We start from the raw sequence: 23162 nt of genomic DNA, 5'->3' as shown, positions 1-23162 counted from the left end.
CTCAAAAAATGTCAAGTTCTGGAGCATTCTTTCAGAAAAATTTTGATAACATTGCTCCATTGTCATCTTTTCCTCCTTTTAAAAATTATAAAATGTATTATTCATATATGGAAGAGTATGTAAAATTCATGTATGATTTAACAAATAATTATAAACCAAACCAGCATTTATTTGGCTCCTCATGTCAACCTGGTCCTCCCCTTGACTTTTGGTTTACTGTTCCTTTCTCTTTTCTTTTCTTTCTTTATTTTTTTAAAGATTTATTTATTTACTTGAGAGGCAATTACAGAGGGAGGGACACACAGAGAGGTCTTCCATCCACTGGTTCATTCCCCAAATGGCTGCAACGGCTGGAGCTGGGCTGGTCTGAAGCCTTGAGCCAGGAGCTTCCTCCAGGTCTCCCATGTGGGTGCACAGGCCCAAACACCTGGGCCATTTTCCATTGTTTTCCCAGGCCATCAGCAGGTAGCTGGATCAGAAGCAGAGCACTGGGGCACGAAACCAGTGCCCACATGGGATTCTGGTGCTGCATGCGGAGGCCCAAACTACCACACCACAGTGCCAGCCCCAGACTGTTCCTTTCTATTCTTTATAGTGTTGCCACCTATGTCTTTTTTCATTAAATGGTATTGTGTATTTTTGCCTGTTACAGACTATATGAAAAGGATCATTTTCCAGTGTCTGGCTCCTTTCACAAACACATTTTATTCATCCATTTTATTGAGTAGCTGTGGTTTGCTAACTTTCATTGCTAAATAGTATGGTATTGGATGACAATACCGGAGGTTCTCTCTCCTATCCTGATGAATGCTTGGGTTGCTTCCGTTCGAGGGCTTTAGAAATAATGCTGCTACAAACAGACTTGTAGAGGATTCTTCCCTGAAATAGTGAGTATGTTCCAAGACTTCCACTGAATGTTGGAAAACATGGATAGTACCAAACTCTGTATGTACAGTTTTTTTCTTATATGTACATGCCTCTGATAAAATTTAACTTGTAAACTAGGTATAGTAAGGGGATGAACAATAATATTATAGAAATATAGAATGTAACAACTTACTGTAATAAAAGCTATTTAAAACTTACGAATTATTTATTTCTGAAATTTTCTATGTAGCATTTTCAGACTGTGATGGCCATGGGTAGCTGAAGCCTTGGAAAGTGAAACTGTGGATCATGTGGCCTTAACTATTAGGTGAGAAATTCTGGGGGAAAAGTCTAGAGTGAATTTGCCACTTCAGAGGTGTCTACAAAGTATTTCAGCTTTACCAGATTCTGTTGTCTTCTTCTTGTGCTGCTTTGAGCAATCTTGGAGGCATTAGGATTCTTGATGCTTACTGTGTAGAAATGTTGCTGGTTCTCTTTGTTCCCAGTTGCTGCAGTTTGATTGATGGTGTTGTTCCCTTCAAAGTCAATGTTAAAATGAATCCTCAATGCAGTAGTGTTAAGAGGTGAGGCCTTTGGGAGGCAATGAAGTCATTCGAGCTTGTCCTCACAAACAGGATTTGTTCCTTGTAAGGAGGTTAACCTTTCCCTCTCTTCCACTATGTGAGGACATGTTGGACCCTTCCAGGGAGCGCAGCAGGAAGCCGCCATCTTGGAACAGGAGACTGGGGCCGCAGCAGACACCCAGTCCTGCCTCCTCGATCTTGAACTTTCCAGTCTCCAGCACTGTGAAGCAGATTCTGTTGTTTACCAGTTACCTGGGCTGTGGTATTTTTATTGTAGCAATATAGATGGACAAAGACGTCAGTGTTCTGGAATTTCAGAATCGGGGTGTTCTAGAATTGGTCTGTTTTCATCCTTTGTACTAGGCAGTCTTTGGGCCCTTTCAATATGGAAATGCTTGTTCAGTTCTGGATTATTTAATTTATGGCCTCCCTTGTCTGTCTGCTTTTTCTGGGACTCTGTGTTTGGATGCTGGATGTCATGGATTGGTCCCTTTCTCTTCCATCTCAATATTTTTGCTTTGTTTTTTGAGAGGTTTCCTAATTTTTATTTTCCAGTTCTTCTGTTGTGTTTTTATATAATATACTGCTCTTGTTCTACAGGTACAGTCTTGTCTCTGTGATATAATACTAGATAATGGTTGTTTTGGTTTTTGTATAGCCTGTTTCTTTTGAGGTATTCTTTTAAAAAATTAATATTTTTATTTATTGGAAAAGCAGAGAGGGCAAATCTACCACCCCCTGGTGTACTCCCCAAATGCCTGAAACAGCTGGGGTAGGGTTAGAATGAAGCCGGGATTCTGGAACTCAGCCTGGATCTCCGTTATGGGCAACAGTGACCCAAGTACTTGGGTGACAACTGGCTGCCTCCCAGGGCTGAGAGGAAGCTGGAATTGAATGCAGAACCAGGCTGTCTGATATAGGATGTGGGCATCCCAAGAGGTGTCTTAACCGCTACGCCAAACACCTGTCTTGCTCTCACGTACTGTTTTCTGATTTTCGGCCGCTGTGTTTGCTCAGGGGTCTGGTGAACTTTTGTTATCTGCTCACAATAAAGAATGGAGACCAAAAAGCTGACAGGAAGCTCTAAGCACGTGGATAGTGTTCTGACTGAGAGTCACTGAGATGATTTGGCTGGGGCGTTTGGGAACCCGGGGTGTCAGTGCATTTAGGACTTTTCTTTTTCCATTGGCTACATCCCTCAGATTCTTCTTTGTGGCAGTGAAGGCTGGCTGCCAAAGTTTTGGGAGTAGGGGGCAATCCAGCACTCAGTGTGTTTGTGGACATGCCACCAACGTGACACGCTTTTGCTGTGGAATCATACCCACTCTGGGAGAGCAGGTCTAGAGAGTTGAAGGAAAAGGGGTAACTTCCGTTGATCTGTAGACTAACAAAATATCCAAGGGTCTGAGTTTAGTGAAGGGGTTAGGGCTTGGGTAACCAGACTGGTTTTTGGTGGATAAAACATGACATAATGGAAGTCTTAGTAGTTTTTGCTTTTAAATTCCTTTGGAATTAAAACATGAAAGTTTGTGTCTTATTAGAATAACCTTGAATTTCCTCAAGGCTTAATTTAATGACAAGATGACACAGACTCACACATAATCAAATTTAAGAATAATCTTCCCTTACTAAACACTGAACACGCTACTTAATGTAAAGATGTATGCTGACAAAAGGAAGTTTTTGGTTTTTCTTGATCCAATCTGTATATTATTACGTGATTATTTTTAATCTAATACTTACGGACATTTCGTGTAAGGCATCTGGAACCTATCACTCCACAGTGTCTGGGTTGTTTAGGGAATTACAACAATACAATTGTGGTTTTGGTTTAGCATGTTCTACATATGAAGGTGGTTTCTGGGACCATGGCACACCTACCTTGTCGTATACCTCATTAAAATTCAAAGTGCTGGTCTGCTGCACTTAATTCCTTTATCAACAAAGGATTATTTAGTATTTGCTGTGTACACAGAATGGTTTTTTTGACTCAAGGAACTTAGAATAGTTGGAGACAAAACCTGCAGAAGTGGAACAACATGATGGTAAAATGCATTTTCTTTTAAAAGATTTACTTATTTATTTGAAAGACAGAGTTACAGAGAGAGGTAGAGGCAGAGAGAGAGGGGTCTTCCATCCGCTGGTTCACTCACCAAATGGCTGCAACGGCCAGAGCTGGGCTGATCTGAAGCCAGGAGCCAGAAACTTCTTCTGGGTCTCCATGTGGGTGCAGGGGACAAGCACTTGGGCCATCGTCCACTGCTTTCCCAGGCCACAGCAGAGAGCTGGATAGGAAATGGAGCAGCTGGGACTCGAACCGGTGCCCATCTGGGATGCTGGCACTGCAGGTGTGGGGAGGGAAGACGTGTGTAGTCCGTCTGAAGTGCTTGCAGGACATTCACTTGGAAGAGCCCCATAGAGAACTGAAGGCCTGGGGCTTAGCCCCAGACTGGATTTGTACATTTTTCAGATGCTTAAACAGGTCCTGGGAATAGAGGTATAGAGACAACAGCCAATTTCTCCCAGATCCTGTCCTTGGCTACGGTGCAGAAAAAAGTGCTTTACTTTGTAAATTGGCCTTTAATTTTCCAATTTAGGTGTTAAGCTCAATAATAGTTATTTTTAAAATAATAAATCTAATTGCCAGATTTTTATTACTATTATTTTTATGCAGAAGAAATATTTTTAGAATGTACTTTGTCCATTTATTATTAACACATATTCATTTTGAAGAATTTAATAAAATAAAAATATTATTGTATGTGGTAAACAAGGAACCTAGAAAACTGACTTCTAAAGAACAGTAAAATACTAAGGCATTAACAGTGGCTTATCCAAAAAGAATATCTTCTTCTTCATCCCAGGGATGGAAGACTGTGAAACGATGGAAGATGTGTATATGGCTTCTGTGGAAACGGACCGGGGAGTGAAGGAGCAGTTACACCTTTATGACACCAGAGGCCTACAGGAGGGCGTGGAGCTGCCAAAGCATTATTTTTCGTTTGCTGATGGCTTTGTTCTTGTATACAGCGTGAATAACTTGGAGTCCTTTCAAAGGGTGGAGCTTTTGAAGAAGGAGATCGATAAGTTCAAAGACAAAAAAGAGGTAAGTATGATGTTCAGAACACCAAATATGACTTAGAATACAATCTGAATTATAGCATGGACTTTGGGTTGTTTAAATATTTAAAAACTACTAAATTGTATTCATAGCCATAGTTTTTTGTTGTTAGTCCAGGAAATATAGGACTGAGCTCAGTTAGGACAGGCATTTGATTTTCTGCCTTTTGCTTGTTACCAAAGTTGAATTTTAATGATTCCATATCTCAAGTCACTAAAGAGCTCATGTTGTTTGGGATCACTATTTCCTTATTTTTTTTTATTGTCTCTTTGGCTAAATAGATTTTTTAAACTATTTATTTTATTTATTTATTTGAAAGGCAGAGTTACAGAAGGAGAGGGGAAAGAGAGACAGATCTTCCATCTGCTGGTTCACTCCCCAAATGGCCACAACAGCCAGGGCTAGGCCAGGCTGAAACCAGGAGCCAGGAGCTTTGTCTGGATCTCCCACACGGGTGTTTTGGGGCCAGAGGACTTTGGACCATCTTCCGCAGCTTTCCCAGGCACGTTATCAGGGAACAGGATCAGAAGTGGAGCAGTGGGGACTCGAACCAGTGCACGCATGGAGGCCGGCAACCCACTGCGCCACAGTACTGACCCCTAAATAGGATTCTTAAAAAAATGTTCTTTTAATTTATGTGAAAGAGAGAAACAGAGACAGGTATCTCCCAACTGCTGATTTACTCCCCAAATGCCTGCAACACTGGGGCTGGGCCAAGCTGAAGCTGGGAGCCAGGAACTCAATCCAGGTCTCCCAGGTAGGTGGCAGAGACCCAACTACTACTTGAGCTATTATCTGTAGCCTCCCAGGATACACAAGCAGCTGAAACCAGAAGCAAAGACAGAACTTGACCCAAGCACTATGATGTGAGATATGGGCATCCTGGTATCCTTTATTCCTTTTTTTTTTTTTTTTTTTTAGGATTTATTTATTTGAAAGGCAGAGAGAGAGAGAGAGAGATCTTCCATCTGCTGGTTCACTCTCCACATGGCTGCAATGGCCAAAGCTGGGCTGATCCAAAGCCAGGCGCCTGGACCTTCTTCCAGGTCTCCCACGTGGGTGCAGGGGCCCAAGGACTTTGGCCATTTTCTGTTGCTTTCCCTGGCCACAGCAGAGAGTTGGATTGTAAGTAGAGCAGCTGGGACTCAAACCGGCGCCCATATGGGATGCTGGCACTGAAGGCGGCAGCTTTACCCTCTATGCCACTGCACTGGCCCCTCCATTGTCTTTAACACTGCACCAATGGCCAAATGTGTATCCCTAAATAGCATTCTTATCTTCAGGCTTACAAAACAAAAATTAGTTATAAATATGGTATTCTACCAATTTACCACTTAAAACCAAGATTCATGTGCTTTACTGTGGTCCCTGAAGTCGTGAATGGACTGGTCCATACCTGTCTTTTTTTTTTTTGAAAGGCAGAGCACACAAGAGACAGAGATTGAGATCTGTCTTCCATCAGCTGGCTAATTCCTAAATGCCTGGAACAGCCAGAGCTGGGCCAGTCTGAAGCCAAGAGCCAGGAACTCCATCTGGGTCTCTGATGTGGGTGTCAGGGACCCAGGTACTTGGGCCATCGTCTGCCTCCCAGGTACATTAGCAGGAAGCTGGATTGGAAGCGGAGATGGGGCTTGATCCTGGCAGTCTATTAAAGGGATACGAGTGTCCCAAGTGGTGGCTTAACTTGCTGTGCCATCTACCCAGCTCCATGCTTATCCTTTTTATTTGTGGCATTCTGCTCCTCTCTTCTGTATTCCAGCAGCACTGGCCTCATTCCTGTTCTTCTAGTTTGATGATTTTGCTCTTCGGTTAAGTCTTTTCTATGTGGTTATCCTGCCTGGAACTCTCTCAGTTCTTTTCCATGGTTGACTCCTCATCTAGAGATCCATATCATGTGCTAGGTAGCAGCACTGACTGGCTGATCTTAACCTAGATTTTTGTATTATTTTTTATGTTGAACTTTTCAGATTATTGTAGGTTGATGAGCGGCTTTAAAAGTCATAGATCTTTTACCAAGTTCTGCGCATCGCTGCTCTCTTGGAAAACATGACTGGGCTGTTGACGCTGATACAGTCAGGATGGTAACCTTTCTATCATCCAAGTGCCCCTCATGTTACCCTTTCCTTTAAAAAAAAAATTTTATTTTATTTATTTGAAAGAGTTACAGAGAGAGGTAGAGGCAGAGAGAGAGGTCTTCAATCCGCTGGTTCACTCCCCAGATGGCTGTTGTCCGAAGCCAGGAGCCAGGAGCTTCCTCCGGGTCTCCATGTGGGTGCAGGGTCCCAAGGACCTGGGCCATCTCCTACTGCTTTCCCAGGCCATAGCAGAGAGCTGGATCAGAAGAGGAGCCAGGACTAGAACCGGCGCCCATATGGGATGCCAGCACTTCAGGCCAGGGTGTTAACCCACTGCGCCACAGCACAGGCCCTCATGTTACCCTTTCATAGCCACCCACTCTCCTGTTTTCCAAACCCCTTTCTAACCCCCCTGGTAACCACTAATCTCTTCCCCATTTCTGTAATTCTGTCATTTGAAGAGTGTCATGGAGTGATAGAGTGTGCAGCCTCCTGGGATTGGACTTTTTGGTCAGTGTGATTCTCTGGTACATACACACCATGGAGTGCTACTCAGCAACAGAGGCACTGAGGGTCCCATACATGCAACCATTTGGGTGGGTCTCCAGACCGGGTTTCATCATTTATCTGTCGAAGGACATGTGGGGTGTTGATACTTTAAATATTTTTAGTATTTTACTTACTTGCTCAAGATAAATATTCACAAGGTTCAGTCTTTAGAAGTTAAAAAAGTCAGGCTGTGGAGATAGGTCTCACCTGTTTCCATCCTTCCCTCATAAACAGATTAATGCTGTAGTTATTTTCTGGGCTATCCTCTAGATTCCTCTCTCTGTCCAAAAGTTGAAAGAATTGTTAAGTGAACACTCAGAGTTGATAATTAAACTTTGGCTTTGGAGCTGGCATCGTGGTATAGCAGGTAAAGCTGCCGCTTGCAACACTGACATCCGTATGGGTACCAGTTTGAGTCCCGACTGTGGCACTTCTGATCCAACTCCCTGTGGAGAATGGGCCGAGTGCTTGGGCCCCTGCCACCCACATGAGAAACTCCAGAAAAAGCTCCTGGCTTTGGCCTGGACCCGCTCTAGCTGTTGCAGCCATATGGAAAGTGAACCAACAGATGGAAGACCTCTCTCTCTGTCTCCCTCTCCCCCCTCCCTCTCCCCCTCCCTCCCTCACTCCCTCTCCCTCTCCCCTTGGTTTCCAGTTGCATTCATTTTGTTACAAATGACAGGATTTCATTTTTAATTGCTGTGTAGTATTCCATAGTGTATATATACCATAATGTCTTTATCCAGTCTTCAGGTGATAGACATCTGTGTTGATTCCATATCTTAGCTATTGTAAATTGAACTGAAATGGACCTGGGGATACAGATCACTCTTTCATATGCTGATTTCATTTCCTTTGGATAAATTCCCAGCAGTGGATGGTTGGGTCATATGGTAGGTCTATATTCAGCTTCCTGAGGTATTTCCATATTGTCTTTCACAGTTGCTGAACCAATTTACATTCCCACCAACATTGGATTAAGGTACCCCTTTCCTCATATCCTTGCCAGCATTTGTTGTTTGTTGATTTCTCTGAGTGCCCTTCTAATAGGGGTGAGGTGAAATCTCATTGTGGTTTTGATTTGCATTTCTCTGATGGCTAGCGATACTGAGCATTGTTTCATGTGTCTATTAGCCTTTTGAATTTCCTTTCTTGAAAATATCTGTTCACATCCTTTGCCCATTTTTTGACTAGGTTGTTTGTTTTGTTGAGTTTCTTGAGTTCTTTATAGATTCTGGAAGTTAACCCTTTGTCAATTGCATAGTTTGCAAATATTTTCTCCCATTCTGCTGGTTGCGTCTTCACTTTGCTGAGTGTTCTTTTACAGTGCAGAAGCTTCTGTTTGATGTAATCCCACTTATTAATTTTGGCTTTGATTGCCTGTGCTTCTGGGATCTGTTCCAAGAAGTCTTTCCCTATGCCAATGTCTTATAGGATTTCCCCAATGTTCTCTAGTAATTTGATGGTATCAAATTATAGATTTAGGTCTTTGATCCATTTTGAGTGGATTTTTGTGTAAGGTGTAAGGTAGGGGTCTCGTTTCATCCTTCTGCACACGGAGATCCAGTTTTCCCAGCACTGTTTGCTGAAGACTGTGACTCCAGGGGTTGTTTTTTGCTCCTTTGTCAAAGATAAGTTGATTTTAGATGTGTGAATTAATTTCTGGAGTTTTTATTCTGCTCCATTGGTCTACATGTCTGTTTCTGTGCTAATACCAGTCTGCTTTGATTATAACTGCCCTATAGTATGCCTTGAGGTGTGGTATTGTGATGCCTCCGGCTTTGTTTTTATTGTTTAAGATTGCTTTAGCTATTCAGGGTCTCTTGTGTTTCCATATGAATTTTAGCATCATTTTTTCTAGATCTGAAAAGAATGTTGTTGGTATTTTGATTGGTATCACGTTGAATCTATAAATTGCTTTTGATAGTATGGACATTTTGATGATGTTGATTCTTCCAATTCATGATCATGAAAGATTTTTACACTTTTTTATGTCTTCTATTTCTTTAATATTTTGTAATTTTCATTGTAGAGATCTTTGACATCCTTGGTTAAATTTATTCCTAGGTATTTAAATGTTTTGTAGCTATTGTGAGTGGGATTGATCTTAGAAGTTCTTCCTTAGCCCTGGTGATGTCTGTGTATACAAAGGTTTTGATTTTTGTGTATTGATTTTATATCCTGCTGCTTTACCAAACTTTCATGAGTTTCAATAGTCTCTTAGTGGAATCTTTTGGGTTCCCTATCTATAGAATCATGTCATCTGTGAATAGGGATAGTTTGCCTCCTTCCCTATTTGTATTCCTTTGATTTCTTTTTCTTGCCTGATGGCTCTGGCTAAAACTTCCAAGACCATATTGAATATCAGTGGTGAGAGTGGGCATCCTTGTCTGGTTCTGGATCTTAATGAGAATGCCTTCAATGTTTCCTCACTCAGTAGGATGCTGGCTGTGGGTTTGTTATAAATTGCCTTGATTGTGTTGAGGAATGTTCCTTCTGTACTCTGTTTGTTTTCTCATAAAAGGGTATTGAATTTTGTCAAATGCTTTCTCTGCATCTATTGAGATAATCATATGGTTTTTATTCTTCAGTTTGTTAATGTGGTGTATCACATTTATTGATTTTCGGTTTTTGAGCCATCCCTGCATACCAAGGATAAATCCCACTTGGTCTGGGTGGATGATCTTTCTGATGTGTTGTTGGTTTCTATTGGCTAGTATTTTGTTGAAGATTTTTGCATCTATATTCATCAGGGAAATTGGTCTGTAGTTCTTTGTCCTATCTTTTTCTGGCTTAGGAATTAAGTTGTTGGTTTCGAGCTTCAATCCATTGTGCATGGTATGATTTTTGAAATTTTTTTTAATTCACTGAGACTTGCTTTATGGCTAAGTATATGTCCTACCCTAGAGAAAGCTCCATGTACTGCTGAGAACAATGTGTTTCTGCAATTGTAGGTGAAAGTTCTGTAGATATATGTTAGGTCCATTGGTCCAAAGTTTCGATTAGCTCTGTTGTTTGTTGATTTTCTATGTAGTTCATCTGTGCATTGATGAAAGTGGGGGTGCTGAAGTCCCCATTACTATTGTATTAGAATCTCTGACTCCCTTTAGATCCATTAACATTTGTTTATTAGCCAGATGGTCATTCGGTCCATATAAATTTATCAAGTCACATCTTCCTGTTGAATGATCCTTTAATCATTACATAGTGTACTTCTCTAAGTTTTTGTGTTAAAGTCTATTTTGTCTGATATTAGGATGGCTACACTTGCCCTTTTTTTTCTTTCCATTAGCATGGAATATCTTTTTCTATCCTTTCACTTTCAGTCTACATGTATCTTTGTTGGTGAGGTGTGTTTCTTGTAGGCAGCAAATAGATGGGTCTTTGTTGTTAATCCATTTGGCCAGGCTTAACTGGAGAGTTGTGCCATTTATATTCAAGGTGACTCTTGATAAGTAACTAGTTGACCCTACCATTTTTCCATGAATATTCCTATCATTTACTTTGGATTTCTTTTGTAGTCTTACTGGGAGTTTTTCAGTCTTCACTTTCTTTCATGATGATGGCTTTCCTTTTGTGTTTCTGTGTGTAGTACATCCTTTAGCATCTTTTGCAAGGCTGGACCAGTGGTGACAATTTCAATTTCTGTTTGTTATGGAAGGTCTTTATTTCACTTTCATTCATAAATGAGAGCTTTGCTGGGTACAGTATTCTGGATTGACAGGTTTTTTTTCTCTGAAGACTTGGGCTATATCTTGCCATTCTCTCCTAGCCAGTAGGGTTTGTGATGAGAAGTCATCTATGAGTCTAATTGAAGATCCTCTGAAAGTGATGTGTTATTTCTCTTGTGAACATTTTAGGATCTTTTCTTTATACTTTACTGTGGAAAGTTTGACTACAGTGTGTTGTGGTGAAGATCTTTTCTGGTCATGTCTGTTAGGAGTTCTGTGTGCTTTCTGTACTTGGACATTCTTTTCTTTTTCCTAATTAGGGAACTTTTCTGTAATTATTTCACTAAATAGGCCTTCTAGTGCCTTCTCTCTTTCCACACCTTCAGGCACTCCTAAGACTCGTATGTTGGGTCGTTTGATAGTATCCCATAGATCTCCAATACTGTTTTTAAGTTTTCTAATTTCTTCTTTTTTTTATCTAAAATTTCTGGAGATTTGTCTTTTAGCTCGGATATTCCTTCTTCTGCCTCACCTACTCTGTTGTTAAGGCTTTCCACTGCATTTTTTATTTGATCTATTGAATTCTTCATTTCTAATATTTCATTTTGATTTCTCTCAAATTTTAATTTCATGGGAAAAATTTTCATTCATGTCATTTATGGTTTTCTTTGTGGATTTGCTTCTGATTGCTTTTGAGTAGTCCTTATGATTAGATTTTTGAATTCCATTTCTGGCATTTCCTCAATCTCTTCATGTTTATATTCTAATATTGAAATGTTGTACCTTTCAGGGGATCATAGTGTCTTCTTTATTCTTGTTTCTTTAATTTTTGCATACATTTTTAGGCATTTGTAGAATATTGGTTTTTGGGTCCCCCCCCCCCACACACACACTGCCATGGCTTTCATCTTTGAGCTGTGCCTCTGTGCTTTGTGGAATGTCTGTGAATACCAAGAGGTGTGTAGTGGGTGATGCCAGGGAGCTCTGGTCAGTGCTGCAGGGTGTGTATCCAGGATAACACCCAAGTTGGGCCTGGTAGCTCTCCTCTGGTTAACTGGATGGAGAGGAATGGTGTCTTCTGTTGGTGTGCCCACCCTTTCTCCAAGCTGAGCAATGCCCAGGTGTTAGCACCCAGTGTGTTCAACACTCGTCCGCACTGCCGTATGAACCGCACATGTGCTCTGCGCAGTCCTTTCTGTGGGCACGGTTCCTGCTGCTGTGAGCTGCCCTAGGCAACAGGGAACCCTGAGGGTGTGCAGCAGCCCTCGTGACTGCCCAGAACCCGGCTACACCCTGCCTCCTCTCACGCAGTCGCAGTGTTTTCTCATTCTCACTTCTCAGGGCTCTTAAGGTCAAGGAGTGCAGGTGGGGCCACTCCACCCTGCTAGCCCGTCCTGTCCGCAGGGAGACTGAGGTGTTCACAGTCACTGTCCCTGTGTGTTCCAGCCTGCTGGATCAAGTCTGGTCCTCCTGACCAGATTCAGAGTCCACGGGGAACGTGGGTTCTCCTCTCTGGTAAGATCTGTCAATAACAGGCGTGCACAGTGCCCACCAGCCGCAGCACCGCTCGCTTCACAGTTGTGCTGGGTGCATCCGAGAGTCCCACAGGTGGCTCTTCCCTTCCCTAGGGATGGCTCCCCCTCCCCACCCATTGCCAGGCAGGTGCAGCTGGCGTGGTGTTGAACTCTTGTGGTTGCCCCTGCTGACGGGGTGGAGGGTGACCCCAATGGCTTCTGGGTACACACACAAGAGCTGCAGCAGCTTCTGTCTGCTTACGTCCAAACATGGCACCAGCCCTCTCACGGCTGGCTGCAGGTCGCTGTTGTAGGAGGGAGAAGGAAAGAGAGAGAGAGAGAGAGAGAGAGAGAGAGAGAGAGAGAGAGAGAGAGAGACATGGCTTCCCCCCGCCCCTGCCCTGGGTGAGCAGTCGCCCGCTGCCCTGAGGGATCCAGGCTGGCCTCGAGCTCCGTGCAGTTCACTGAGCGCTCCCTCCAGCTGTATCAGCAGCGGCAGGGCCTGTGCAGTCCCATGTCACCTGGTGGCCGGGGCGGGTGCTTTTTTCCGGATCCAAGCTGCCGGCTCCTTTGCTGTCTCATTACTCCTTGCTGTGTGTCTGCACCTTCCACACAGGTCCGGGCCATTTCTGCTGCTCTGTTTCCCCTGCAGCTTCACCCTGGGAGTGCACTTCCTCCACTTTTTTATATTAATTGCACCCAGCCGAAATCAGACCGCCCTGTCACTGTTCTGCCATCTTGGAACCCCCAGACATGGGGTTCTTAAGTCGAAGAGTAAAATATTGCCAAATCGCCATTCATGGGAATGATAGGAAAATACATGCTTCTCTTTTGACAATAATGATGTTTGATTAAACGTTTGGATTTTGCACATTTGTAGGTGAAAACGGTATTTTAGTAATTTCATTTTCTTAATGACTTTGAACATCTTTTGATTTGTGTTGAAATGACTTTGGTCACTGTGTTACAGTAGATATTTGGGACACAAGGTGAGATGCAAGGAGGTTAACATTTTCAGGTTGGAGCATTGAGGAGAAACCAGCAAAGGAGTCTAAAAAGTTGCCCATGAAGCAGGAGGAAAACCAAGAGATGAGGGCGTCAGGGGGCGAGTGAAGCGCGCAGTGTAGGAAGCAGGGGGTGTGCCGTACAGTGCGCCTGCCTCGCGTGGCACTGGCCGCCGGTCGGCACTGCCAGGCCCTTTGCACATTGCCCTTCCTGCCTCCTACCCAGAGGACAGCCACTGGCCACACTGTACAAATCACAGGGGCGTTTGACTTCAAGGCAGGAACCCAGGCTGCTCTGTCTTCGAGGTAAGCAAACCCGAACAGTGCCTTCCTCCCTCCTTGGGGCAGGCTCAGCCATCCTTCTCACAGCTGGGTGAGACTGGTGTGGCCTGGCTGTCTTGACCTGTTCCTGCACCACCGAAGCGGAGTGTGTTAGTCAGTCTGCACTACAGACCCAGCTCTTCTAGATTAAAGGGGGATAAAACAGGAAGCAGGAGGCCCGGCTCTCTTGGGCCAGTAGCCCCAAGTTCATTCCAGGTTCTATGAGGCTGGTTACCCTGAAGCAGATCCCCCACCCCACCTTGGGGAGGGGCGTTGTCAGTCAAGTTGGTGAAGTCCTCCAACACCCCTTTCTCTTGGTGGGAAGATGGAACACTCACCCACAGTCCTTGCTGTAGTCCTGTTTCTAACCTTCTCTCATGCCCCTGAGCACGATGCCGTGTGTCTGTACCAGACGTGGCACTTAGAGTTGAGCTGAATCTTCACAGAAGCCACACTGGAGTAGGGGGTATTCTCCCTGTTTGCAGAGATGGCGACTTAGGCTTATGTCAGTTACAGATCACAAAGGTGGGTAAGTAGTGGCCCACTAGCACGTCGGAATTAAAACCACGATTTGAACCCACTTCGGGTATCTTTAACTTCTTTTTATCCACAGCCAATTCTGCAACCAAATCCTATCCATTTTGTCTTCACAGAACTTTTTTTTTTCCAAGTATTTATTTTTTTATTTTAAAGGCAGAGTAAGAGAGGGAGAGACGGAGATCTTCTATCTGCTGGTTCACTCCCCAAATGGCCACTGGACCAGACCAAAGCCAGGAGCTTGGAGCTTCATCTGGCTCTCTCATAGATCCAGGGACATGAGTGCTTGGGCCATCCTCTGCTGCTTTCCCAGGCCATTAGCAGGGAGCTGGGTCAGAAGTGGAGCAGCCAGGACTCCAGCTGGCTCCCACATAGGGTGCTGGCGTCTCTAGTGGTAGCTTCACCCGCTGCGCCACAATGCCAGCCTCATTTCATGAACTCCTGGGCCAGTTTCCTTTCTGTTGTTACTGTCGCCATCCTAACTTGCCTGGTTTATTGTAAATATCTTCACATGACTGCTGCCTTTCCTAATCCAGTCTGTTTACTGCTGCCAGGTAATCTTCCTAAACTGTGCGTCTGGGACACACGTGTGGTTATGACACAGTTTCCAAAGGAAGGCCAAGTTGGTAAGGTGTGAGGATGGTGAGGAAACCTTATGTAGGGGACTTCAGAGGTGTAAACGAGCTCCGCAGCCCACCCGTCATTCTGCCTGGATTGCAGCTTAAGACAAAAAGAAGCCATTATGGAGAAGAGGGTCCACAGGACTAAAGTAAATTAGCATCCTGTGTGGTAGGGGAAACAGGAGGAGACGTGACACGGTGATCATGCAGAATGGGGAACAAAACAGTTCATGGGCTTCCCTCCAGTTTTTATTTATACAGGTAAATGTAAATATTAAATAAAAAGCTTGTAAAAATGAAAAACTGAAGCAGGGAGTAATCAGACTATGTCAGGTGATGCAGACTGGTCAAAAAGGCTGAAGACTGGGCACTGTGACATAGTAGGTTAAGACCCTGCCTGTGGCCCAGGCATCCCATGTGGTGCCAGTTCAAGTCCCGGCTGCTCCACTTCCGATCCAGCTCTCTGCTATGGCCTGGGAAAGCAGCGGAGGATGGCCCAAGTGAATGGGCTCCTGCACCTGTGTGGGAGACCCAAAAGAAGCTCCTAGCTCCTGCCTTTGGATCGGCCCAGCTCCAGCCGTCATGGCCCTTTGGAGAGTGAACCAGCAGATGAAAGATCCTTCTGTCTCTCCCTCTGTCTTCAACTCTACCTCTCTAATAAATAACTTTAAAAAAAAAAAAAAAAAGGCTAAAGACTAGGAATTGGGTAGTTTCATATTGAATATGAAGGTCATATTCATATTGAATATGAATTTGGAGGTCTGGACCCAAAGCCATTTTAGTAGTGTAGTGAGGTGAAGTCTGATGGAGTGGCCGTAAGAGAATGGAATGCAGGAGACACAGCTTTGCTATAAAGGAGGACAGAAAGGACCTGGAGAAGGAGACGTGGAAATGTTTATTTGTGAGGGCCAACAGTGTCAGGGTGCTCGTGGGAGGGATTCCGAGGGGAGGAGAAAGCTGATGATGGGGTGGTGTCGTTGTCCAGGTAAGACGCTGGGTTTGGGAGCAGAGTGGAGCAGGCTGGGAGAGGGCAGGTTGTGACATGGAGTGGTGGAAGCACTTGGATGTCCTTTTCAGTTTCCTCACTGAGATAGTGTGGCGGTCAGTGGACGGGAGGGAAGGTGGGAGAGGAAGCAGAGGTTTCGGAGCTTGGAGAAGGGGCTGAGAGAGACGCTGCCCAGTTCCGGAGTCGGCAGAGACAATGCGTAGGTTTGCTGGGGGAGTGCCAGCTCATTCGAGGCCAGTGGTCATCCACTGGGACCAGCCAACAGGGTTGTGTGTTTTCTCCAGCCCCATCCAGCGGAGTAGTGTGGGCCAAGTCTGGTTAAGAACGTAACGGGGGATGGCTTTTGCCAGGTGAATACGATGGGATAGTGGGGGCAAAAGAGGTCGGTGAAGAGGCACTGGGGACATGAGCAGAAAGGAAGGAGAGTGATGGGGGCTGGCGTGCGTGCTTGTGGTGCAGTTGGAGGGTTAGGCACGAGGGGTCATAGGGCTGCCTGGGATTGAGATCTCATGGGTCTATGGCCATACCACCCTGAACACGCCCGATCTCGTCTGATCGCAGAAGCTAAGCCAGGTTGGTTCTGGTTAGTACTTGGATGGGAGATCTCATGGGGGCTCAGCTGAGGTCTGGGATGTGACTGGCTGAGCTAAGGATGGTTAAGCCCACTGGAGGAGTCAAAGGACTGAGCCCCCGGATACTCGAAGTGCCACCCACGTGTCTGGTATGATTATTAGGAATGTGACCAATGGCAGGGGTGTCCATTTGTGATGGGCCAGCAATGGGCTGGGGGGTGGGGGAGTGGGCGGGGAACATCTTACAGCTACAGTAGCCTAGTAGCTCCAGGCTTCCACTGGGGCTTTTAGGGAAGGACATTGTTGGAGGCAGCATTTTGAGGGTCAAGGACACCTTAACATCCCTGGCCCCCAATTTGGTGCTAGAAGTGTAAGGTGGGGAGAATGGGCTTGTAGAGCTGAACTGGGCAAGACAGATGGGTGCAGTGGGAGTGGGCATTCTGCCAAATTCTAGAGGGCAAAGTGTTAGTTTCTGTTGTTGGGGAGGAGGAGGTGGAAGTCAGACAAGGGGGTGTACATGCGATGTGAGTCCGAGTGGTGACAGGCTTGAGGGCACAGCCCCTGCTTTGAGATGGAGGACGAGATTTACTGGGACAACCAGCACCGTGGGGCCGCTCTTTCACGCTGCCCTGCGGAGCTCAGCAAGACTTGAATTGGAGGGAGGAACATGGCGGCACCCGGCATCTCCACCCCAGCTGCGCCTCAGGGGTCCTCTGAGTCCGGTGGTCTTTTGCTGCCCCATCCCGTGCCCTTCCGTACGGTCACTTCCTGGGCTTACCTCTTCTGCTGTGGCCCTGGGCACCTGGACTATGTTGTGATTGCTGTGCTCTGGTCACCTGACCCTGTGCCTGGGAAGCATTCCTGTTTAACTGGATGACTGGTATTTAGCACTGTCGGCCCGCACATTCAATACACATTTAGCAGGCACTTTTCTAGACTGGGAACAATGTGAACACACAAAATGCCTGTGGGGGCCGGCGCTGTGGCACAGGTTAAGCCTCCACCTAGGGTGCCGGCATCCCATATGGGTGCCGGTTCTAGTCCTGGGTGATCCTCTTCCAATCCAGCTCTCTGCTGTGGCCTGGGAAAGCAGTGAAAGATGGCCTAAGTGCTTGGGCCCCTGCACCCACGTGAGAGACCTGGAAGAAACTCTAGGCTCCTGGCTTTGGATTGGTGCAGCTCTGGCCGTTGCGGCCAGTTAGGGAGTGAAGCAGCACATGGAAGGCCTCTCTCTGTCTCCCCCTGTCTGAAGCTCTACCTCTCAAAGTAAAACAAACCAAAAGCCTGTGTTCATGGAGACTCCCTTCTAGGGGTTCAGAACTCTCAGTGCCAGGTGTATTTTTATTGACGTTTGAAGCCCCGTATTGCAGAATCTCTCAGACCTCAAGTATGGCCACACAGAAACCACTGCTCACATCTTAGATGTTAATTTCCCCTTTCATTCACAGTGGAGGTGAGCACCCCATACGTGTCTGCATTTTTAACAAAAATGTGTTGAGGGAGGAGGGTCGTTGCCTCTTACTCCCAGTGCCATCTGAGAATCCATTCTGCGAAGCAGTAACTGAACAGCTTTCCTCATTCCTCCGTTCTGCATAGGAACTGTGGGTGGCGGAGTACCGGTGCCATCTTTTCCATTTTCCTTCAGGTAGCGATCGTCGTGTTAGGAAACAAGACCGACCTTTCGGAGCAGAGACAAGTGGACGCTGAGGTGGCGCAGCAGTGGGCCAGGAGTGAGAGGGTGAGGCTGTGGGAGGTGACCGCCACTGACCGCAGGACGCTCATCGAGCCCTTCATGCTGCTGGCCAGCAAGCTCTCCCAGCCCCAGAGCAAGTCGGGCTTCCCTCTGCCTGGGCGGAAAAACAAAGGCAACTCCAGCTCTGAGAACTAGACGTCACCCCGTGCAGCGCCGACTGCATCATACAGAGATGAAGGTTTAAAACAGGTCATTGGTACCTACCTTTGGTCCTTGGGAAACCCCTAAGGAAGTAATGTGCTGCACTTTAGGCTGTAATTAAATTCTTTTGGCTACGTTTATTACTATTGCTTGATATGAAATTTTCTCATTCTTGCATTATAAAACCTGTCCCTGAAATTAGCACCTGTTATGTATATTGCTTTGTCAAAACAGTAAAATAAGGTTTGGATAGTATGTAACTGCAATGTATGTAACTCCTCCCCTCCCCCACACTATTTCAGAAGCTGGCAAACTCATTTTATGGAACTAAACTACTTTTTTAAAGATTGAGGGGGTCGGCGCTGTGGCACAGCAGTTAAAGCCACTGCCTGCAGTGCTGGCATCCCATACAGGTGCTGGTTTAAGTCCTGGCTGCTCTACTTCTGATCCGGCTCTCTGCTATGGCCTGGGAAAGCAGCAGAAGATGGCCCAAGTCCTGGGCCTCTGCACCTGCATGGGAGATCTGGAAGAAGCTCCTGGTTCCTGGCTTTGGATCTGCCCAGCTCTGGCCATTGCGGCCATTTGGGGAGTGAACCCACGGATGGAAGACCTCTCTGTCCCGCCCTTCTCTCGCCTCCACTCTGTGCAACTGCCTTTCAAATAATAAGTTTTTAGAAAAAAATTTGAAAGGTTGGAGGGACAGATCGGTCTCCCATCTGTGGATTCACCCCTGAAAACGGCCACAGCAGCCAGAGCTCAGCCAGGAGCCAGGAACTCTATCCTGGTCTCCCACAGGGCAGCAGGGGCTGAAGTGCTGTACCATCTTCTGCCGCCTTCCCAAGCTCATCAGCAGGGAGCTGGATTGCAGCCCAGTGGGCAGCTGAACCAGCAATTGTATGTGGCATGCAGGCAGCAAGTTAATTTGCACCACAGTGCTTTTCCCTATGCAGACTTCTTAGTTCAAACATAACTGTTCTTAAAAGTTCTGTTGTCTAGAGTATAAAACTGACCAGTAACAATGATCAGTTTGGCTGTCTTAAATAAGCTAAATGTTATACCATAGAGACTTCTACTACTTAGAACAGAACTCAGTTTGGTTTTGCTCAAATTGTGGTCAGCATGGCTTGAGGGAGCAGGTAGTCTAAAACAGTCCCTCAATCCCTTCCTTCCTTCCGCCAGACGTGTGTTTAAACCAGAAGGCAAAACTGCTGCTTCCCAACAGTAACGCTTTCATTTTCCAAAAGAAACACTGTATTTTCTAGAATCATTTTCTACATACCTACTCATATGCAGTAAAATAAAAATCATGGTAGTTTTACAATTAGATACCTGAGCTTGTGCCAAGATTCTCTGAAGATCTTGCTAACACCCTAGTAGCGTGACTAGTTATATTTAGCAAGTTGACAATATTATAACTAAAAAGTAGGAAGCAAGTACTTAGTGGTTTCAGTTATAAAAGTTAACTACAATGTGAAACCTGAAATAAGTTATTCCATAAAAAATATACATATAAAAGGTGGTCAGTTATTGCTGTTGTGTAACTGCAGTTTCTCATCACAGATATCTTTGGTTTTAGTCAGAAAGCTATCGCTCAGCTGTTGAGGCACACTCCTGCTTAGCTGGGGTGATTACTGATCGTTTACAGTTTGCTTTTTTTCCACAGAATGCAGCTTAGATCTGTGTTAGTGGATTCTTTTAAAATGCTGTAGTCAGTGTGTGTGGCCCTGGCTGGGTTTCTCTGGAGGAGACCCAAAAGCAGAACTGCTGGGTTATGGGAGGTGTAGCCTCAAGTGGGGTCAAACTGCCCTCCAGTGTGGTGCCCATTTAGCTATCCTTGTGACACAACCCGTTTCTCGTGGACTTGCTCCCACAGCACCTGCAGGTTAGAAAATGCTTGTAAAGAGATGCAGGACACTTCGTCTCTGAAAACCTGTTATTTAACCTTCTCTAAGACGTCTCAAAGTCTACTGTTGTATAAAAGTATCTATTCTAACATAGGTAAGTGCTATTTATTAAGTATTTTTAATTGTTGTAGAGCAAAGATCTGTCAATAAAGACAAAATAAACCCAGCAGCACCAGGTGGTTGTTTTTAATATTGTTTATTAGCACAGTAACAAACGAGGACTTAAGTAGTCCACAACATATAACCAATCCACCGAGCAACTCCTATCCACGCCTCACAGGTAACAGCTTAAGGTATTTCACTACAGGTTTCACAAGTCCTGATTCAAACTTTTAATCTTTTCACAATAAAGTAGATTGGCATATAAAATAAAATACATCAACTACTCATTTCCTATATGGTGTCTTATAGCCACATGTCCATTTTATATATATGAGATGAGTCTCTCTAAAAACTCTGTTAAATATCAATATTCTCTTGCAAGAAGAGAAAAACAAATTCCAATTTTTTTAAACAAAAGTATGTAGTCATAAAGGGACTTTACATCAATGGCCATGTATGTAACCTGTACAAAATTAAGCTGTTTTACAGACTACAAGCAACCAAACCCAAATGTCAAGATGTACATTCTTTTCTACATTTTAGCTAATACTGCAGAACTAATGACAATTTTAAAAGTCGCTATTACCAATTCTGTCTACTGTAGCAAGATACCTTAAGTTACAACAAAATCTTAGGAAATAAGACTGAATAATATCTGTTATAGAAATACCCTACTCTTTACCAACTCCCACCCTCCCCCATCCCTTCAAAATCATAAGCAGCTCTCTTCTGTGACAGACAAGTAATGTAAGCACTGTGAAAACCCCGTTTATGTGGCGTATCTCTTGGTCCACTGTCGGGCCATCCGGTCGTGCTCTGCTCTGTTGGTCATGTACTGGGTGGCGATGCTGCCCACCAGAGGGTCGGCTGCAAGAAGAAGAATGTAGGTTACTCCGGAGAAAGGAAAATGCAGTTTCAACTCTACAGTCAGACACCACTCTACTGTTCTGGGTATTTTTCCTTCCAGACTTTACAAAACACTGCATGGAGGAGGGACAGAGTACTGGTCTGGCTTTACTGCTTGGTTAACACCATTTCTCAACCAACACCACCCAGTAAGTCGCTTTTGCTCTTAACATGTTGGGCGGGCTCAGGGCTACAGGCTACAAAGGACGTCAGCCGTGTGGTGGCGATGTGCACTGTGTGAGCTCTTCGTGGCCGTGTGTGGTGGCGATAGGCACTGTATGAACTCTTTGTGGCTGTGTGGTGGCGATAGGCACTGTATGAGCTCTTCGTGGCCGTGTGTGGTGGCGATAGGCACTGTATGAGTTCTTCGTGGCCGTGGCACTTCCAGTTGCCAGCCAACACCTGGGCTGCAGTTGAGAACAGTGTGTTTCTGGCAACTTAACACAGCATCTTTACATTTACATTAGCTTATCCAGGGAAAACTTTTAATGGAATGCAGTCCCAACAAAATCACACTTCAGTAGTCACTAAGTATTTAGCAAAGAAATCCCATTTCAAAATTGAGCCCTGCCTCCGTAAGCAGCTCTGGCACAGTGAGCCAGGTGAGGTTAGGACAGACTAGACTCTTCAGTTTAAAATACTTTGTCCTAGAACATACTAGACAATGGTGAAGTTGCTCCCTTTGCCAACTCATCTCCATTAGAACTTTCTCTGAAAAGCAATTTCATTTTTGTCTTTTTCAGGTGAGGAAAAATAAAACAAGGTAGAGAATTGTTAACCTTACCAGGATTACAGTCTGTAAGAAGTGAGCAGATGGAAAGGAGGACTTTAGAAATAGTTAGTGCTGGACTCCAATTATCTTTCAATATGTCCAAGCAAATAACTCCTTGACTGTTAATATTACAGTGATAGATTCTTGTCCGAAATGTAACCTAAAAGAAAAGTCAAACAATAGCAACTGTTTAGGAATAACACTGTGGGACTGCTGTTTGGGGTGCCTGGTCCTGCGAATGCACCCAAGCCACCCATGCGGGAGGCCAGGTGGGGTCTCAGCCTGGCAGAGTGCACTCTGGCAGGTTCGCACGTTTGGGAAGCAAACCAACAGATGGAAAATCTCTCTCTAATAAACGGAAAGTTAATATAGTTTTAAATGTTCATTGGTCCTGTGTCAGGAATTGTCAATTTTAAAAGTAATGTCTTCAAAAAGCTAAAAGTTCGGTACCCTCCTGAGTTCATCTTCAGCAAGGTTACTGTTTAAATATTAGCATTTTGAAGCATGAATAGCTAATTGTTTGCTGACCTCTTGTGTTAGCTGGTAGTACTACACAATCTTCAATACCTCATAAAACCTGAGGTACAACATAGTCTGCATGTGATAGAATGCTTAGTAGGCAGTGGCTACACAACCAAAAAGCTCTTCAGGATTTGCGTTACACCAGTTCCCCCAGCCACCCTGTCTACCAGAACCCCAGGATTTATAGAGGGGTCTCCATGAGTGGGAAGCCCAGTGTGGGCAAGGACCAGTCAGCATGAGCCACAGAAGCAGGAGTTATTTTAATTGGTGCACATCATGTATTTCCACAAATAAAAATCAGGAGACCAAAGTAAAAATGACCAGAGGCTGGCTTTTTAGCCCAGCAGTTGAGATGCTCGTCTCCATGACAGCAGTGCCTGGGTCACTTCCGGGCTCCGGCTCCCTGCAAATGCGGACCCTGGGTGGCAGTGGCGATGGCTCAGGTCATTGGCGCTCTGCCACACACATGGGAGACCTGGGTCCACCACCCAGACCTCAGCTTTGGCCCAGCCTGGGTGGTTGCAGGCATTTGGGGAGTGAACCAGTGGATGGAAGAGCTCTGTCTCTCTCTCAAATATATAAAACAAATATTAAAAATAGAAACAGTAGCCAGAAGTGACA

The 23162-nt window shown here is 45.0% G+C and overlaps 2 protein-coding genes across 13 annotated transcripts in view; one reads left to right on the top strand and one right to left on the bottom strand.

Moving 5' to 3' along the window:
• Nucleotides 1-20405, top strand: part of NKIRAS1 (NFKB inhibitor interacting Ras like 1) — a 44122-nt gene extending 23717 nt beyond the window's left edge. For 3 of the 9 annotated variants that reach the window (XM_008266059.4, XM_008266060.4, XM_002716213.5), the window contains exons 3-4: nucleotides 4316-4557; nucleotides 18087-20405. In XM_008266059.4, the coding sequence (XP_008264281.2) occupies nucleotides 4316-4557; nucleotides 18087-18329 (485 nt within the window). In that variant the 3' untranslated portion in view covers nucleotides 18330-20405. Of the gene's footprint in view, nucleotides 1-1117; nucleotides 1196-1849; nucleotides 2052-3368; nucleotides 3497-4315; nucleotides 4558-18037 lie in introns of those variants that run through there. The other 6 variants (XM_017346747.3, XM_070072861.1, XM_070072860.1 and 3 more) reach the window with 5 other exon arrangements.
• A 14-nt stretch (nucleotides 20406-20419) lies between these two features.
• Nucleotides 20420-23162, bottom strand: part of UBE2E1 (ubiquitin conjugating enzyme E2 E1) — a 75958-nt gene continuing 73215 nt past the window's right edge. For all 4 annotated transcript variants that reach the window (XM_070072858.1, XM_070072859.1, XM_051858873.2 and 1 more), the window contains 2 exons: nucleotides 22032-22179; nucleotides 20420-21208 (listed from right to left, as the gene is read on the bottom strand). In XM_070072858.1, the coding sequence (XP_069928959.1) occupies nucleotides 21111-21208; nucleotides 22032-22179 (246 nt within the window). In that variant the 3' untranslated portion in view covers nucleotides 20420-21110. The remainder of the gene's footprint in view (nucleotides 21209-22031; nucleotides 22180-23162) is intronic.

This window comes from Oryctolagus cuniculus, chromosome 4, assembly GCF_964237555.1.
Source record: "Oryctolagus cuniculus chromosome 4, mOryCun1.1, whole genome shotgun sequence".
Taxonomy (NCBI): domain Eukaryota; kingdom Metazoa; phylum Chordata; class Mammalia; order Lagomorpha; family Leporidae; genus Oryctolagus; species Oryctolagus cuniculus.
The sequence above is the reverse complement of the archived record's forward strand: the minus strand, read 5'-3'. Positions and strand labels throughout refer to the sequence as shown.